The 20,461-nt window shown below is 41.0% G+C and overlaps 1 protein-coding gene across 1 annotated transcript; it reads right to left on the minus strand.

The window, feature by feature from the left end:
* Window positions 1-928: 928 nt before the first annotated feature.
* On the minus strand, window positions 929-20,086 carry POLR1D (RNA polymerase I and III subunit D). Its single transcript, XM_080614433.1, has 3 exons — window positions 19,940-20,086; window positions 11,058-11,132; window positions 929-3,614 (listed from the first exon to the last, which is right to left on the minus strand). The coding sequence occupies exons 1-3, from the start codon at window positions 19,963-19,965 to the stop codon at window positions 3,329-3,331; spliced, it is 387 nt and encodes a 128-aa protein (XP_080470559.1). The 5' UTR covers window positions 19,966-20,086; the 3' UTR covers window positions 929-3,328.
* Between the last annotated feature and the right edge of the window lie 375 nt (window positions 20,087-20,461).

Here is a 20,461-nt window from a genome sequence, read left to right on the forward strand (position 1 = left end):
TGCATGAATAAAGATTTGGTGGATCAGTAATTCTACTGATAAAATGAGTAAAATCCTTCTCCAAACACAATCCAAGTATGTTTTCTTGTTACTTATCCAAGCAAGTCTACTTTTGTGTTGTTCCACTTTAATTAACTGAAAGCACATAATTATTAATGAGAGCCCTGATAGGGCAGGAGAGGAAACATGCTCCTCAGTGATCAACTTGCAGCCACCACACAAAACCCAGTTCTGTTTGTGCAGGAAAAGCAACCCCCTCCTGCTACATTATTCCATTGATCTACAAAGATTTACATCTCCTTTGTTAACTAGTTTTCTGTAGAAATTTCATAATCACTAAGGAAAGCTCTTACAACTGCACGTCAAAAACCTTCTGGTTTAGACTGGATCAGTCTAAAAACCAGGGTCTATTTTTGCCTTTAAGTCATGTTATACATGAAATATGTTGGGATTTTCTTGGATGTTCACGATTCATTGTGAATAGCTCAAATTGGATTTACAAGAGAGAAGAGGCTGTACAATGAATGTAAGAACCGCAGGTTACTGTATCACTGGCAGTCAAAACCAACACAAGTATTTAATAAAGCACAATCACAAAATGTTTTCTCCCCCTCTTTCACATTGTTTTGTGATCTATATTCAGCATCAGGTTGATGAAAATTAACATTGTTGAGGATTTCTGTCCAATATAAAGTCTAATTAGCAAGTTCTTTTGGCTATGGCAAGAGAATAGCCTCACCTGAATAAACTCTGTTATCTGTACAATGAACACTGAAACTAAACAAAGACAACATTAGTAGCTCACAGACAAACAAGAAATACCTTTGAAGTATCACTGCAGCAACATTAACATAAGGTGCATTCCTCCTCATGTGAGTATTCAGGTTGCAATGCACTACTATGGGAAGCCGAGACCAAGAACACACTATTTATTTATGTATTTATTTACTTTAAGGGCTAAGCACCTTTACAAGTAACAGGTATTCTGAGTTACAGCAATTAAAAACATTTTGAAAAGTCATGTTCAAGCTTTAGCTTCAGGTTTTAAGTCCTACCTTTAAGATACCTTATAAATGTGATGCTGGTGCTGCACAGTATGAACAACTGCAGATACAACACAAACCTGGCTTTATGCACCCATTTTTTTATTAAATAAAGTGGTCAGCAGGTGAACATTTGCCTTAAGAACAGTTAATGAGCAGCAGGTTTGTGGTTTTATTACATACATTTATAAAACACAGCAAGAAAATACAGAATCAACCAATGAAAGAGAAATAATTCACACATGTTCTGTAAGTCATAAAAAAGCAGAATTAGATCCGAACTTACCACCACCGATTAAGACAGGCTTTCTCCAGCTATCTGCTTTAGGTCATGTCAGATCCTCTAGTTGAGCATTTCTAGGACGGAAGCACTCTCTAGCAACCACGCAAACTAATGCTGAAAGCATATTCTACTCACTTTCCCTACCTAAAAGCCTGGCTTAAATCAACATAGAATCAACGGCAGCACTTATCCTAGAGGGGTGTTTGAAGGTCTGAGTGTCTCAGGGCACTGTATTATCACCGCAAGCCAAACCAGCAAGAATTCATGGGGATTTGTTATGTGAAACACCTCCAGTCCTGATCCTTACCAATGGTGGGACGAACTCTGCTGCAAAGCCACATCTATCCTGTCACTGCAGCAGAGCCCAGCCAGTATTATAGGTCCTGTCCTTCAAAAAATGATTATTAAGAACACAACCAGTGTCCAGGAAAATAAGGACTACAAACAACATCTGTTTATTTAAAGCAAAGATAGTCCTACATCTCCAAAAATACTATTTTTTTCATGGATCACAATTAAATCATTGGAAATTTCTGAACAGCTGGGACTTCTATTCTAGCGCTACAGTTTCTGCAGAGAAATAAACTGTCCACAACTCAGTGGAACTGTAGCATTATCCCACCTTATTGGCTATTGTGAGACTGGCAGCCACTGGTGGGCTCAGCACCACTTTAATTACCTTCACGTTACTTAGAAGAGTAATTCCCAGCTCAGGCATCAAAATCCAGGCCCAAAATATCTGCGCCTTGGTCTCCCCACCTCGTAGCTAACGTGATCTTTCCGAGACAGTTAAGTACAGCAAGAAGAGACAAGCCTATAGGTGGCACTCTTGCCCTGACACAACACTGAAGGACCACGAAGCGCGGGTCTTCCTTTCTGTTAGAGGAGGCCCATTTCAGTGAAGAAACCCATTAAAAGCATCAACTCCACAAAGCACTTTCAATTAACATTTTCACTTTATTGTCCATACACTTAAAACCGGAAACCTATGTTCAAAACACCTACTTTCGAGAATACTGAAATACAAAATATTTCACACAGAAGTTTGTTACTGGAACACAAACAGAAGTGAGACACAGAATATGCTGATGTGCATTATACGTGCTCCAAGTTACAAGTTTAAGAACTGTACCACTACAGAATTGTCACACAGGCTTGGAAAGTGAGCATTTGACTGTTTTTAAGTATCACCTCTGCACTTCTAGCATTACACATTTACTTGGAAACTTTAGCAGTGGACAGAAAACATGATAATTTTTGACTTCAAGCTTTGTTTTGAAAGCACCATGACAAGAGACTGTTCAAACTATTTCCTTACAGAGGGAAGTCTAAACAGAGACAATTATTGCAGTTATGGCTTTTTACTGGTAATGTTCATTATCTTTCATAGGTTTGTGAATATACAATAACAAGCAAATCAGTATTTCTTGGTAGTTCCTTCAGGAGAGCAAAATTGCCCATTTTAAATTTGTTCTTTTTAACTCTTATAGTCTATACAAAAATTCATGTGCTTGGCCAGGCACTGACCAGCTTTCCCTCCCTCTAGAATCTGTAAAACTAAACTAAATCAAACAGGCAAAACTTCTTTATTGGTTAGCAGCAAAGAAGTTCTGCCAGCTTTACACAATAAATAGATTTCTGCTTAATTAATTTTTTTTTTTTCCAAAGGGTGACATGAGTAAATGAGTGGTATCAGACAGTAACACACATACCACGCTCCATCACCAAGACTCTAAGCTTAGCCAGAAGGAGAAAGAGGAATGAAGCAAAGGGAAAGGAATGTCTGTTCTAAAATGACTGAAGATTTATGCTGCACTTTGCTTTTCTCTTACAGATCTCAAGGAAATGTTTTCTAAAGCTACCTCAAGGTTACTTCTCACACAAGCATCTTGGTTCAAAATTCAGTTTTGAACAGTATCTTTTCCTGAAAAACTGAGACATCCCTGCAGTCCAACACTTAATGATATTCCTAGCTTGTTACAACACATATTTATCACTCTCCTCATCGCTTGCTTGATCGCTTTTCGTGCTTATCCTTTGTGTGCTGGTTCCTGCTTTGGTGCCTTGGAGGAGAGTAGCTGACTCTCCTTCTGGACTGAAAGCTGGGTGTGTATGGGTGAATTCTGCGTTTCTTTGGTTTTTCTTCTCTCCTGCTTTTGTTCGGCTCAGGCTCTTTACTGTCTTCCTTTTGCTCACGTTCTTGGTCTTGTTCTTTTTGAGACGGTAATGTGTTTTTGATGGTATTAATGAGAAATCTTTTATTTGTACCAGCAAGAGGACATTTCAACCTGTAAAGACATTTAAAAGTCATCAAAAGACAAGATAAAACCATCATGACGCAAGTCTGAGATTTTAACTTCAAATATTTTTAAGACAGGTTTGTGTTTTTGGCTTTCCTTGCATGCCACCTAGTGTAAACTCTCAGTACAGAAAGATATGCTCAAGGTAGTCTCCATTCTCCTTTTATCTCACCCTTTAGAGGATGAAAACTATTCTACTTCAACAGTGAAATCCACATGAATTTCACAGGGTAGTGTGTGCAGGGGGAAGCAGAGGATGGCGATATATTTTAACATTGATGGTGCTTAACTTAGATATTCAGGAATCAAATATTTAGTTATCATATTCCAAGTCAAATTGGAACAGTTTATAAGATGATAACCTGCTAAAGTCAGCATTATGTAACAAATTGAGATATTCAGAAATTAAGATATATACTTGCATTAAGAACCCAAACAGCTGTAGCAATAAACATACACAAGGCATACCAATTTCAACTTGTATCTGGCAACCACCAAACATTTTATTTCTTTTTCTTAAACAGAAACGATACTTATCCAACTCTTTCCCTGTTTCTGACTTTCTCCTCTTACAGCTTATCACTTTTGCACATAGTTTATCATCTATTTCTAGTAAACAATTACTGTATATTTCATTTATCTTGTGGTATCAGCTATATTCCAAATTCATAAGCTCTTAAAGAATGGAATGAGAAAAAACAAGTTTGAAGATATTCCTGCAGTCAGCAGAAATCACTCTGAAGACTTTGGTTTTGGTAGAAGGCACCATGGTGTTTGTCCTCACAACATTTTTGAGTTTTGGAGAAGTTATCGATTACCCTAAAAAAGCAGAGCTGTCGGAGATCACAGTGCCACTTACTGGATCCACTATGGAGTCAATGAATCCTAACACCACAATGTTAGGATCGCCTATTCTACCTGAATATTTTGTTTAAGTGTAGGAACTATACCTGACCATTTAAAAACCTTTGACACCTCTGAATAATCAGAGGTATCAGAACGACAAGAAAAGTGTAACAGAGATCACATCTGATTATTTCACATACTTCATGACTTTGAACTGGACGTAGCATTTACAGTGGTGTTTTGCTTCAGGTCTGCCTACTAAGTATTACTGATAAGTTCTTTAAGGATTTAGGATTAGAACAGTCATGAGAGTAATTTTAGAAGTATACATTAAGCAGTCACACTGTCTCATTTTTGCTAGGTATGTCCTGACACATTTCCACAGCATAGCTAGTTTTAGAGTCTTCTAAGCTTTCTGCATATAAATCTACGTTGGTTTGCTCCAATCCTAGTTTAAAAAAAAATCATAAAAAATTCTAGATCCGCACCTAGTATAGCTGTTTTGTAAATTAGGGAGACAATATTTATCCATTAACTGTATTACTGAGTAAAAATACAAGACTAACATGTCAGTAGAATACGGTTTCTACTTCAAGCTGTATTACCTATGAACATGGTGCTGAACATGCCATGGCACAGGTTACACTCAAGACATACCACAAAACAGCCAACATTTAAGTTCTCTGTATGTCTTACGCCAGCACTAAACTGTTGCACCTCAACATTTCCTACCAATGAGGGCAGCTTTCTCTAGGCTGCACTCAGGCAAAAGCTATTTCACGTTTGTCTCCTTCCTCTTGCTTTTTCTTAAGAGCTAATGCATTGATTAAGCAGTAAATATATAGCACCAGAATGAGACAATCTGCCCTAAATAAATTCACCTTCCTGAAGTATTCATTTCTTTCTGGCACTGTGAGTGCTGCTTGAGCTATATTAAGAATGAAAACTGATGAGAAATGCAGGGCTTCAGCGTCAGCTAAGAGATGCCATTAGTTCACCATCCTACAGTGACAAAAGCGAGTCACTGGGCTTTCACAGAGCAGCAGTAAGTTATGGCACTGAAGAGAATTATTAATCCTTGATTTTAGTGACCTCAGACTTTTACAAAGCAAATTCTGCCTTTAACTCTTAAAGGAAACAAGATGAATAGCACAGAGTACATTACACATGCACAAAAGCCCATAATGTTTACATATATCCATGGTTATATGGAGCTGTGAAGATTAAAAGTGAACCGTATTAATCCACTGATATCTTTGAGAGCATTTCTAATAGTAAGAAAAACGATTCCCCTGAGACAAGCCTTTAGCTTGCTGTAGGTCTGATCCTGCAACACTCAATTCAACGACAGCTTTGCCTTTAATGTAAATTTTGAAGTGCTGGGAGGCAAGTTGAGCCTATGCAAGGTGGAACATGGTACTGCTACCTAGTAAACAGGGCCACAGATCAGATTTTAAAAGCTTTTATTAAACAAAAGCCCCAAGCATGTTAAAAAAAAATTAAAGTTCAAACTGAAGCATCCCTGAAGCAGAGCTGCAGGAGTGATCAAACCAAGCATGCAACCTGCAATTCTTGAGCAGTCTGGCCTACAAAACGAACTCCAGTTCTGTAGCATCGTATTCACTCAGTGTAAGGGTTCATTTGTTACACTGCAAGCTCCAAGAAGCTAAACCAAGCTGTTCTTACCCATAGAACCTTGTCCCCCTCTACAGGTAAGCCCCACACACCTCAAAATCTCCCCACTGTGCAATGACAAAGAGTCAACACCACACTGTAAGCAACAAAAAAAGATTAAATTCATTATTGCCAACACAGGTCAAATCTTAACTCTACTTTTGATATTTTAAGCCAACTTCTGTGCAATAATACAGAATTTCCAGCCAAAACCTGTCATCAAGTATAGCATTGCAGTTCAGCTATACACAGAAGTGTAATGTGCAAGATCTTAACAGTGAAACATGCTGACACCATTTAAGAAACCAGAATGCCCTGCACCAGTCTTTTTCTCTGCTGAGTAACTGGACATATCAGACAGGTTTGGCACGGCCACTCTCAGCATACACAGTAAATCACATCTTTCCAGGGAAGATACAGCGACTAAAGGCAGAAGAAAAAAAACCCAGGCAGCTAGGGGTTGTCTTGCCAAACCAACTTATCTGGCTGTCATCCTTTCACAAGGATCTCATAAAATAGGAAGCCTGGGAGGACACTGCAAGCTTTTATGGTCTTGGTAGCCAGATACAGCTGGCAGGACTTTGGATGGGAACCTGTACTCCAATCACAAGATTTTCATGCATTTACTTTCAATTGCTGTCTGCACCCTGTTTCTCCTCCTCTTTACATTCAAATGAAGGAGATATAGAGGAATCACACTGCAGTGTTTCTGCACAGTCATGCAACACCCATTCAAAGACAAGATGCAATCCAGCATTTCGCAGTTCCGGTGCTCTTAAACACTTCAGCCAAATCTTCATGATTTTATATTCTGCAGTACCTCTAACACATTTGGTACTGAACAGAAAGCTATCTATAGGACTGAAAGCAATTTTAGGATTGCCTTACAAGAAACAGAGTTAAAAATAATTCAATGCCTCCACACTTTATCCTCTTTTTTTAATTTCATCTGCTCTTACAATGTAGACCAGAACAAACCATCCCAAAACATCCTGTTTTCCATATCTTATTTTAGGTAAGCTTTTCAAATAAGCCAAGGCGGCTGTATTCAGTTCAGCCTTCGCTTACTTGCTACCAGCACCTTTGAAGATAAGACCTATATGCTGGAGGAAAAACAACAACTAAAAAAGCCTCTAGACTTTTCCCAAGCAGCAGCTTTTGTGGCATTTCAACTGCCTTTCTTAATTAAAGCAGAACAACCCCTTAAAACAGGACCTAACTCCACTGCTATAAGGAAGCTTATGAATTATGTATATAGGACCAACAAAAGCACTTAAGGAAAGATGAGCTTTTAGCTTAATTTTACCTAGAAACAAAACAGAAAACCCCAAATATCCTATAGCTTTATTCCACCTGTGTCCAATACTATCTGATGAATCAAGGATAAATCTATCTAACAATTTCAAGTGTTTTTACACTACTCGTCCACAACTTCCCACCCAGGATCCAGCTGGCCCTTCAAATGCTAACTTCCAAACAGTTGTTTTGATGTCTTTTCTCTTCCCAGAAGTTCTAGCATCACAGTAGCATCACTGAGATTCAACCACAGATTCTGCTCTCTTGCTCAACGTTTCTGGCATGAAGACACCTTCAGAAGAGAATCCTCCCTTCTCTTAAACCTTTTCTTGTTTGTGATTAGTTCCACTAATGCTTGACCAGACACATCAGCAGCAGAATCTACATCATGCAGATATCGTAAGGATGTAGGAGACCTCTCACAAGAATCACTATCGCCACAGAGTACATACAAAAGGAGCACTGCAGGAACTAGAAATACTGCAGTGCTGAGAACAAGAATCTTGAGGACATCCAAGGAACAAGTTAACACTCAAAAGCCAATAATGCAAAACCTACGAATGTGAATACCCAGTATTTCTTGGATTAATTTGCCAAGGATCTAGATACTGCCAACGGGAGCAGTCCTGAGAGCATGGTGGCCAGACAGACAAGATTCTTAACCAACTCAGACTTTAATACTGACAGATGCTCCATGGCCAGAGAGTCTCAGATAACTTCCCCTCCCACATAAGCTCTTTTTCGCTATCACCACCAACCTCCCTGCTGGGGACAAGCCTTTCTCCTATTAACATCTAACCCCTGCAGGTTGCAGCACCTACCAATGTCATTCACAGCACTTATAAGACAGTGTAACACTGAAGTAAAGCAATCCCAAATTGGAAGAAATATTAGCAACAGTGGCCTGTGTATTTAAAGGTTGAGTCTTTGTATCAGAGACTGTGGGCTACAGGATGACTGCTTGGTACATTTTTCCTATACCTGCCAGCTATGCTACCTTGATGCTTGCAGTTTAGGCTTAAATAGCAGCTGACTATTCATCTCACATGAGGACAGCAAAAAGTTAGATAGGTGTGCTTGGGGAACCTTCTTCAAACAGTGCACTTGAACTATGGAGAACTTACCACTCTGGATGGCAACAGAGCAGTGCCTTGAACCTGAAAGCAGTCCCAAAATAGTGTTCAGAGGCTTGCTGACTAAGGTTTTGCTGCAACCAGCACCCACCAGGAGACACTACTCCTTTGTAATGGCATGCACAATATATCCCCCCAGGAATGCCACCTCCCCGAACACCTCCCTTTAACCAATTCCTGTCAAATGCCACTGACTCCAGAAATGTATTTCCCAGTATTCACCAGGTGCTGCAGAGCAACATAAACTGGAATCAGAGAAGTATGAGCAGTAGCAGCCTCTGCTTCTCCTTACCCAAAGACAGGTGGCAGAACAAATCTTTTCTTCATAGGCAGAGTTGCTTCAACTATCCAGTATCAATGCAGGACTGATGGCCTTACACTAGATGTCTCCAGGGTTTGTGCATCTCTTCTTCAGGACTCCTCTGATAAAGGGCTGAGGAAATCCCAGAAGTCCTCACGAAACACACCTGTAAGCATTTTGAGTTTGGCAAGGAAAGAAGATTTTGCGTTTTACCTGCTAAAACCGTGCTTTTAGACAAGCTGGTGATGACATATGGCCACATACACCAGCTGTACACTAGCCTATGCCAGACTCTATGGCAGCAGATCTGTGACAAAAGGAATTACTGCCATTCTAAGGACAAATTTAGGGAGGAAAAAGTCCCTGGAGAAGCATCATGTGAAAAAAAACCCCACCATGTGAGTGCAGGATATCCTGAGCTGCAGACTGCCCAAAGCTGGGATTGTACCTTGAGAAGTACTGCTACCTTGCTGTACTTTTCTTGCTGCATTTCCTAGGCAACGGGTATCGACTACCAATGGAGACAGGGAACTGCAAAGATTGATCCTTTGTTTCACCCAGTATAGCTATCCTCATGTTCCTCTGAAGTTGCAAGGATCCTTACTTCAACAGTTTCAATTTAGGGTTATCACCACACCAACCCTTACGTCAACAGTCTTCCTCTGCCTGAAGCCCTCTTAACTATCATCTCCACCTTTCACGCAAGCCCGGCATAGCCAGACATTATTTCACTCTAGTGGAATCTGCAGCTGTTCTGAAGAACAGGTCACCCTTATCTATCCCCTCCTCTGGCAGGTCTTGGGCACCAGACATTAGTAAACTGCATGCTACCCCAAGCTGATCATCATAGCCAGCTGAGCAGGGCTATTACTCTTTCACAGATAAGGAATAACAAGTAGCCAGGAATAGAAGCCTATACATAGTCCTGGCAGGTATTCCAGACTGCACAAGGGGCAGCGAAGTTGCACAGCAACACTTGGCTATCTCCCAACAGAAATCTTTAGTCTCCATACCTGGAATTAACTTGCAAACTCACAGTAACTGGATGCATGCAACACTTCACTGCTAATTCTCTGCACTGGTTTACCTGGCCATCTGGAAGGCTGACAGCAAAAGCACGCTGTGCCGGTATAACTATAGCCACCCTAGCGAATTAAACCAATTGAACTACCTTAACATAAAGGATATAAATGCTAGCAGAAATACTGGTTAAAATACATGAAAACACCCCAAAACTTGTTTAGAAAACATAAAGGATTCACTTTTTTTTTTCAGCAGGATACTATTTTGATGTCTTCAGAGCTACCAAAACAAACATAACCAAGAAAACAGCTAAGAACTTCATTTACAGTGCAGGCTTATCTCAGGTTGGTGGAGAAAGCCAAACCGTATCTACAAATGAGGTTAATACAGTCTATTGGTGCACCACTTGCATGGTCATCCCTATATCAAATAGTTTCTTATCAAAGTTATATACATTACTTTAGAGATGAATGATCCTTCTCAGCATGTTATTACTTCTTTAATTATAATTACATGCATTACATTCCATGATAATCTAGCTGTAAAAACTGAAATACTGCACTGAAGAATTAATACTGAATTTCACTTAAGATTTAAATACTGTGATTCTTTTCCGACTGGCTATACAAATTAGCCCCTGGGTTATTGGATTATACTTTTGAGTTCATTTTTTGCTGCAGTTTATATGCGGATTTTCTGCTAGAGGATAATTTCTTATTTTCATTGTATTAAGGGTTTAGATTTCCTTGTTAGGCTGTGAATTCAGGCTAAAATTCCTTTAACTTAAACAGAATGTAACCCAGTAACATTTGGCCGGTATATGCATGCACGCTGAAGTTACTCAGTATTTTCAAGACTCACAAGATTCCAATCTCAACATCACAATTCCATCAATTATATGGAAATGCTATTATAGAAGCTATTCCCAGTTTTCCAGTTGCTTCAACATATTCAGTCAAGCAACTTAATGCAGGCAGAATTTACTTGAACTTGCTTCTTATCTGGACTCAAATTTTTGCCCAGACAAACTAATGCCTGGATGAAGACAAATTATTTAAACATGAAGCACATTAAAGGTAAGAGACTTCTAGCACATGTTAAATGTAAGACTTATTTTGGCATCGGTCATAGCATTCATTTCCTCTTGGCACAACTTACCAACCCATAGCTCCCATTGTCTCAGCTCTGGTTCTCCCACGTTTTGCCTCTTTAAGTAACTCTTCCACAGCCTTCCTAAATATGAGAAAAAAAAAGTTACCACTTGCACAGCACAAGAACTTGCCACTTTATGCACTTATGTAAATAAATAAGATAGCTTTTTCATTGAAATGAAGTAAGAAATAAAGAGGCTACCAAAATAATCTTGATTTTTATTAAGATAATTCACATTCCTATGCACCAAAATGAAAAGAAACGTTCTAAGATATTAAAAGTGATTACAACTGTTGCAAATAAAATAGTTGCAACACTAACTGTGTACAAAACTAATGTACTACACTGAAAAGCAAATCCCTGTCACTTCACTTTAGGAATGCTCTTCCCTGCTGTCACTTCACACAGTTTTTTCCTGAAGTCTCTCAACCACAGCAGACCTATTTTGAGCACAGTTCACCACCACCAGTAGAACAGCAAGCAGTCAGAGGATAATAAAATCACTGCAACTACCAGCTCTCAAACTGCACTAGCTTCATGTAAAAGTGGAAGAAAAGAGACCATCATTGTGACTATGATCCACCACTACCCAAAACAACCAACCTTTACATTCAGTACCTTCTAAAACAAACTGGCGAGGCTAGCACTATAGCAATTAAGTAACTATGCGCACATAAAAAGTCATCAGTCTAAATTATGCAAATTATAGAGAACTCCTGCAGTATCAGTCTTTCAGTTCTCTTTACAAATTAATTTCAACTGCTCTACAGTACATGCTTGAAGTTAATGGGAAAACCAATGAATGGATAATGTGAGCCATTTATTTTATAAATTGAATGCATAAACTAACAATTTGGTTAGTTAACTGTAAGCAACTATTTATGTCAACCAAAAATAACTGCAAGACAGAAAAGGAAAGCTATGCACCTGGCCATGATACCTAGTACTAAGACTGAAGGCTTGAGGAACTGAAGGTAGGAGGTAGTAAAGAGGGCATTTATTGTTTAGCTTTCCCTGCTATGTTGTGCCAGAATGGTTGCTGGCATTTAGACTACACGAGCAACACAGTCATCATACTGATAGTACAAGTGTGTGTGCAGACTGTGGAAAAATGCGACTGCCAGACTTCAACTCAATCTTCAAGGAAGTCATGTCCCATCATGTTATGGTATTATCAGCATAGCAGGATCTTGGGGCTTTGCCACAGCTTAAGAAAAGCCCAAGTATCAATTTTGTTGTCAAGCCAAAATTGAGACTAGAGAAGTCAAGAGTCATCTAACAGCAGAGGCAGGTGTGAGAAGAAAAGCAAGCAATTTGTATTGCAGGTTCATGTGAAGATCTAACAAGCTAATGCTGGGCTCTAAACATCTAACAGGGTGATTTACTACTATTTAGGTTATTAAGGTCTACATAGAAAACACAAGAGGTCTTAGCTTTAAATGCATAAACTACATGTGCATAACAGGGAACGAAAATAAGCAGTATGGAATTTCCTTCAGTAGCTAAAGAGAAAGTGCTATGTGGTTACACAGCAGCCTGCATCTGTCAGTCTAGAGCTAACCTTCTTCAGTTTGTTATGGTCTTAACGTAAGCCTTTTCCTTTGAGAGTTTGCATTTGAAGGGCTTTGCAAAGGAAAGTGTTCCAAGACTTCTACAGAAATGATAGTAGAGAAACACACTGAAATTTGTAGTATTGTTTCCCTGTGCACTAGTCTATTAATGGCACATTGGTGAAAGGTTCCTGATAGAAGTCTCTCTTTCTTATGTAAGATTATTAGTATAATCTCAGTAGCAGCTGGGCTTGGGGTACCTCAAAACCTTTTTTAAGCATACATCAGACTGTGAGGACATGTTGTATATCCAGTCACATCACAGCCATTCATGGAAACAGAGTACCTGCCCAGTGAGCTGTCACCTGTCTGAGTTTCCTGCATGTAGATCTTAAGTCCAGTATAAGCAAACTCACCAGCTACTCCTGCCTTCCCAGGTAAGAGCAGTGGGCTGTTTGGGACAGCTAACTCCTCCAGAAAGAAAGGGTAGGAAACAAAGGCTCTACCACTGGAACTTGGGAGATGTTACATTCACAGGTTTCCATGAAATTATGGCATAATTTAGTTTTTCTCCAGACCCAGAATTTGCTACCTGAGCAGCCTGAGCTTGTTTATAGTCATGACAGCAGAAACATATGGCTTCATAAAAGCTTGTCCTGAGCCATCAAACAGCACTGTCAGATGAAGATGAGGAAAAGGGAAAAAGAGTGTCTGACTTTTACTCTTCACAGTTACCAAACTTGGTGATTCTGTTCTGAGAAACCTGACTAGGAAGCAGATAAAAAGCTTCTCATTAATATTATAAATCCTGTCATTATTTTATAATTAAAATCGTAAACCAAAGTATCTGAGCTACAAAGCACTAATAAAACACACATACATTTTTAAACAGCTAAGATTGGTTTTTACAGAAAACATCACAATAAATTAATATACTGACACCAATTCCATTAACTTAGGAAGGAATTATAAGCCATTAAGTATCTGAGACCTTTTCTTCTCTGGTTATATCAAAGATCAGACTGACTTGGCATCCATCTTAGTAGCTTTACAAGTCGACACCCTCCTTTGTAATCAAACACTGTTTCCTAATATTGGTCTTTCAACACCACTCTTACTCACTGCACCTTTACAAAGCCCTTTCGACTTGCACAGACAAATGAAAAAAAACAAGCTCAGATCCTCTTTGAAAGAATGTGTTTCCACTCACTGAACTTATACCCTCTACACAAGCAAGCCAAAAGCTTAAAAGCTATGCAAACAAGGTTTTTACATTTGCTTTTACAGGCCTCTTGGGACTCTGCATTCTTTGTTCTCTTCATTTTTACAGCTTGGTTATAATACAAACAGTTCTGTGGCTGTCAGCTTCAACTCCAAGAGCGGCACCATGAGCAAAGGGAATGCAGCACGAGCAAAGGGAATGTAGCACACAGCCTTCACATGAGAGCCACCCAAAGACCATGGGACTGATAGGAGGAAAAATTAGGGTCAGGGGCATATTTAAGAACACTTTCATCATTCTGGCATGTTTTATAGCAAGTACCACTTAAAACTTGCTGTGGCAATCCTTTTTGAGCAGTCAAGCTTAGCTGCAGAATTACAGTAACACAAAGGTAAAAGCTATGGTATTTTTATCTTCCAGAGCATGGTCCCAAGGCCTAGTTACATTTTGGACGGATTAGACTTTTTCCTCTATATTCTAAGCTTACAGGCAAAGCTCCTGTCACATAAATCCTAACAACCTGCATCACAAATGAATGTTCCCAAAGAACAGGAGAATGTTTAAGGCTCTGAAGTCAGGCAATACCAGAGATATTTTCTATTCCTCACTCAGGGAAAGAGCCTCAGGGTTTTTTCTTCCTCCAAAAGATCAAACAGACTGAAAAATTAACAATTGGTAATAAAGAGTTATGTCTGATACAGTTACAGGCAATGAAAACACCATGTCATTACAGAGACCACCCAAAGCTTGTAATCACAGACCACTCTGCTAGCAGAAGACATATCATGCTGAATCTGATGGCTGAGAGGCCAGGCAGCCACTGCTCTATGGCCAGCTCCAGCCAACAGCAAGGCTGAAAATCTATTCCCAGCAGGCGAAGTGTAGACAAGTGAACCAATCAGCAGCCTATTCACACACAACCAGACCTCGTTATTCCCTTATTCCTCTATTTTCCCCACTGTTGCTTCTCCACAAGTCACCTGAACCTACCCCTTTCCCCACCTTTGGCTCCTCCCCTGCACATCCCATAATAAGCCACAAGCAATTTCAAAATGCTGTTCTCACACATCCCATAGTGAGTCACACAACCCTAGGCAGCAACACCCTTAAGTCCCAAAGGCACCCCAGCACTGATTCATCTTGGGTGTCATGCCTGGAAGCTGAGGCTGGCTCCTGGAGTCAGTCCTGGGAGGGGCCCAGAGAAGACATTCATTCTTCCTGATCCTTACTGTGGAGTTTCCATCTGCTACTGTGTCCTGTGCTCCTTTGGGCTTGTGAAGACGGACCTCTGATGGGCTGGTGGCTCTTGGGATGGGCCTGGGGGAAGTCAGGGCTGGGTATTATTTGGGATCCCACATCCACCATGGTCTTTCTTTAGTCATCATAGAATGGTTTGAGTTGGAAGGGTTCTTAAAGACCACTTAGTTGCAACTCCTCTGCCACAGGCAGGGACACCTTCCACTAGACCAGGTTGCTCCAAGCCCCATCCAACCTGGCCTTGAACACTGCCACAGATGGGGCAGCCACAGCTTTTCTGGGCAACCTGTGCCAGTGCCTCACCACCCTCACAGTAAGCAATTTCTTCCTAATATCTAACATAAATCTACCATTCTTCAGTTTGAAGCCATTCCCCTTTGACCTGCACCTACATGCCCTTGTAAAAAGTCCCTCTCCTCTGTGGACATGCCTGGTAGCTTTCAGCACATAACCTAACAAACTCTGCCATCTCCACTCATGCCATTTTCTCGTTAAAGATCCTGATGAGAACTCTAATGAAAATGTATCTACTGGAATTGCTTCACAGCACACAATTGGCTATGGAAGTACACAGACCTGGAGTAGGAGGGCAGCCTTCATATTCAACACCTCCCAAAGTCAGAGAAGGGTCACCTTTATTAAACATTTTCATGAAAGACCTCCATAGCATTAATAACCACTTGCAATCTATACCAGTGCTATTCAATTCAAAGGCCAGGCTGCTCAGCTACTGCAATCCCCAAAATCACACTTGAACCTACTTCCTGAGGCACTCTAGGTCCTGACAGCAAGCTGCAAGTCCAGGAAGGAAAATAGCAGGGTTTTTTAATCAGTTTTCTTAAAGTAGCTTTATGCTGACTATACAACTTCTTTTCAACCATGCATGGGACTGGGAATAGAAGTGATGTTGGTATTCTGATCACCTCTGAATAATTAATATGAAGACCTTCACTCAAGGACTGAAAATACCACCTTTCACAATAAAGGAATGGTAATGAAGGCCAGTGTTATCTATAATTAACTCCTGTGACCTGATCTGGCCAGCTGCTCACACTTACTAAGAAAACTGATGAAAAAGAGTGTCAAGAATAGAGCCTAACCCACAATATTAAGAGCAAGAGTTGGAAAAAAATGGACAAATACACCACAAACTTGCTAACATTTGTTCAAGGGCAAAGACACACCACACTGGGCATGTGAATGCTCTCATTCTCTGTCGATCAGGTTTCTACCTACTTAAACATTCTATTTGTCAGTTCCATGAATGCTATTTGCAGCACATTTCTGTGCTGATATTCTGATCAGCTTGAGTAGTGAACATACCACTCCATTTCAGACTCTGATTTTAACTTGCAGACCACTTTTTTTTTGGCATGAATATGAGAAAGAATGGCATACCAAATCCTGAAACTTTAACTGTTAAAAACAACAGTAAGAACTATCAATGTCTCCAAGGCACAAAGCTTGCTAGCTGAAAAGTGTAATTGGGATGCCTGTGCAGCAAAAATATTAGACTACAGATCCTCAGCTATAGTCCTCTTGTTACAGAATTAAAGCAATTCAGAACAGCACCTCCTTTGGAAACACTTAATTCCAAGTAAATGGTGCTCCAAACAAGCTTGGTAGGCACCTCTAATAAAGTATGGTATCCAAGGTTATGAAATATTTATAGTTGTTGAAAGATAGAATAGCTTATGGAAGGATTTAGACACATAGTGTAACAAAGCTACTTTTATATTCACAGAGAAATGACATTTGCTGGCTTCAAACACACAAACCCACCCTGACAATTTAGGAAGGAGAAAGGGAAGAAAGAAGTTTCATTTTTTTTTTAGATAGGGATATAAAGTATTACCTCTGTAATATCTCAATGGATATTTAGTTGAAATAAACTAGGAAAAGGACATGCACTTGCTTGCAGGGGAAACAAACTAAACAGTTCCTAGTAGCTGATTGTAATATTCAACCCCCTCCCCCCCCTCATTCTGAGGTCCTATCTTCACAATACCATTAATTATGTGTTAACAGAATTTAGCTCAGAATTTTCTTAGAATCACACTGTATCTCAAGGATCTGGGAAGCTCACTGACATACCAGTATGTTCACAGGAAAAAACATCAGTTCATACCTCTAGAAAAGGTTACTGTGTGCAACGGAGCAGAGGAAGTAAGTCAGCAGAATGTAGCAAATATTACTATTTTACACACCTGTGGTATTTACAGCATTTACAGTTTTAAAATCCAGAGTATGCAACAGTCACATGGTAACTTGTGAGTTAGTATTCAGCTTTGGTAGCGACTATCACTTCCTATTAAAGTGAGAAAAACATCAAACACAAGGTCAAGCAAGAGTCAGACACAGTGAAACTGAAAAATAACAGCAGGAAAATGTGTCAGTAAGGACAAAACAGAACAAGCAAGATGAAGAGACCTCTCCTTAGATAACAACAGAAAAATAGGACTTATTTGTCTTAACAGATAACTATTTGGAATGCTGGGGCAGAAAATTTGCTTCAGACCTGAGAAAATATGCACAAAAAAAGTTATACTTCTTTTTCTGCCATGGTAAATTAAATAAACTCCATACATCTGTTATTTAAGACCTGTGCATGCAAGACAAGCATAAATTCAAAGACAGACTACTGAAAATATTCCAAATAAGCCCATTTTTAAACACTCAAAATATACCTAAAATAGTTAACACTGTGGCTGAGAATGAGAAATTCCATTATTTGTATGCAAAACACATATTATCAAAAGCCTCAAAATTATAAACCTTAACTACCATCACTGTACTACTCACAGGAGAGTACGGTCAACAGGTCATTGAATATGAAACTAAGGAGTAATGTCTGTAAGACCAAAGGATAAAAAGACCTGTATTAAACTCTTGAAAACTGTATAAGGAAGCATATTTGGAGTAAGAAATATCCAAGCATGACATCTACATGCATATAGCACAAGCTGAATTCAGGGTGCTACTAGCAAAGTGAGCTGTTACAAAAGCTGATGGTAGAAAACATAACTGATCATAGAATGGTTTGGGTTGGAAGGGACTTTAAAGACCACCTAGCTCCAACCACCCTGCCACAGGCAGGGACATCTTCCACTGGACCAGACTGCCCAAAGCCCTATCCCATGATAGGAGGATCCAGCCCAGAAAGTGATAATCATCAAGTATTGTACTTGTAATGTGTTCAGAGACAGATGGCAGCATGGATTGAAGACATTGGACAGCTAAACTCTACTGTGTACCACATGATAAGTAATACTGAGCTTCATCTTCACTATCTATGCCACAGAAAAGGAATAGCAAATCCCAATTCCAACTGAAGCTATTAGGCTGGATAAAACTTTGAATCTGGTTCCTGGGAAGGAGAGCATCAGAACAAGACTGTAGCAGACAGCTACACACAGTGACTGACCGGCTATACCCTGAACTGCCTGGGGGACCTCAAGTCCCAGGCAGTCACAGCAGCCAGAAGACAGGCAGCATGGAAGAACAGTGACACGGTTTCAACTTGCTATGAATGAAAAAGGTTTAAATGTGGAATGCCACTAGTAAAAATAACATTCATGCATATAAAGAAAGAAACTTTTAAGTGATGATCTGAGAGCAGAAGTAGCTTACTAAGAATTAAAGGCCTCTTAGACAACATTATGCGCTTGAGGCCTTCCACCACTGCAGTGCTATCACTTTTGGCTCGTTTAAAATACTTGACAGATATAAGCAGAGAGAAGTTATTTTGTATAAGTACTCTCATACATAGTTTCTTTAAAGTTAATGGAGAGACCCATGAGGAGAACAGTTCAGAAAGCTTCTGGTCATCAAGTCACTGTAACGGGTTTTGTTTAAACATCCATAATAAAACTGCAGTTACAAACAAGCATGTTTAAAAAAAAAAAAATCCAATAACTACAAATAGGATCATTGCTCCAAAATTTGTGATATAAACACCTAAAGTCTATTCCTTAAAGCAAAAGTAAAAGGTCTACTGTGACTGAGCATCCAAACATAGAAATCTACATTTAAACCCTAAGTGTTTGCTTGGGAACACAGAAACTCAGTATGCACAGAGAGGTGCATCTTCTCATCCCAACAAAACACAAAACAGAAAGCAATTTTATTATTTTCCACAAAATAACTGCCAAACATTTTGTATTATTCCATACAAGGAATAGAACAATTTTAACAGTTAGTCAGCTGCCAGATCTCCAGCACTGAACCTTGAAATTTGTAAGAAAATAAAGTCTGGGTTTTATTTATTTTACCAAGAATCGCCAAATGATAACTGATGAAAGATGACCCAGCTAAGCCTTCTCGAGCTTGCTTCTAAATGTTACCTGCATGCTTCACAAGAATAGTTGGGGTTTTTTTGTATTGGATTTCCTCATGATGTACGAAGATTTGGTTAATTTTCTACTGCAACTTCCTCAGCGAGACCTCTAAGGGTTTGTCGCGAGGACTCGGAGCAGCTCGGCTCCAGGGGCGCACCCCTTGGCGAGCACCCACCGTTACCCAGGGGCCGCGGCGATGCCGGTCAGAGCGAAGCCGAACTTGAGGTCTCCGCCCCGCCGTGGACCACCAGCAGCCTATCGCCCCGAGAGCCCGTGCCGGGAGGGGTCTTCCCAAGGCCGCAGCCAGCTCAGACCACACCGGCAAGCAGCGCAGATCTCCGCAGCCCGCGTCTCACTCCGCTGGGCCCGGGGCACGCTCCAGACCACCACTGCCTGGGCCCTGCAGGGCAGAAGATGACGCCAGGCCCTGTTCGAGGGAGAAATCCCGCTGAGGCCGCGAGCGCCGGCAGCCGCTCTGCCGTCCCCACCGCCACCGCCCGCCGCTCGCCGCTCGCCCCATACCTCTCCAGGTCTGGGTCCTCCTCCATGTCGGCGCCTACTCTCCCCGCTGCGGCCCAACTCCTTAGGCGAAGACCAGCGCCATTCCTCCTTCACAGCCCAGAGCGACGGGGCAGTCGCAGAGAACGGTGAGGACCCCGGCGGGGAGGAGTCGGGGCGGGGCGAGCCGGGCCGCCGCCACACCCACAGGGTACCTGCTGCCACAGGCGGTCTCGCCTGGCCTCTCAGGAGAGGAGAGCGGTGTCCCAGCCAGCCTAGTGGGCTTCTGCCCGCCCTGCTGCATGCCGGCGGAACGCACCTGACACCTCCGTCCCGGCGGCAGGAGCGCTGCGGGCCTCGCACCAGGAGAAGGCAGCGTGGGGCGGTTACCGCTCGCTCGTCTGTGTCTGAGTGGAGACGGGCGGGAGTAGGCTTGGCGGCAGCTCCCGGGGAGGCGGGAGTGGGGCTGCGCTTCCTGTCAGCGGCGGAGTCCCCAGGGACTTGCCATTCAGTGGGGTCGCAGGACTCGGGCGGACAGGGACAGGT

The sequence above is a fragment of the Psittacula echo genome (genome assembly GCF_963264785.1).
Source record: "Psittacula echo genome assembly, chromosome: 3".
Classification (NCBI taxonomy): Eukaryota; Metazoa; Chordata; class Aves; order Psittaciformes; family Psittacidae; genus Psittacula; species Psittacula echo.

Bases quoted from the DNA above. Each gene is read 5' to 3' on its own strand.
- POLR1D (XM_080614433.1), bottom strand. From the start codon at position 19,965: ATGGAGGAGGACCCAGACCTGGAGAG. The intron at 11,133-19,939 runs GTATGGGGCGAG...TCTCATATTTAG, and splicing joins GAGGACCCAGACCTGGAGAG to GAAGGCTGTGGAAGAGTTAC. The intron at 3,615-11,057 runs GTAAGTTGTGCC...ATGTCTTTACAG, and splicing joins ACAATGGGAGCTATGGGTTG to GTTGAAATGTCCTCTTGCTG.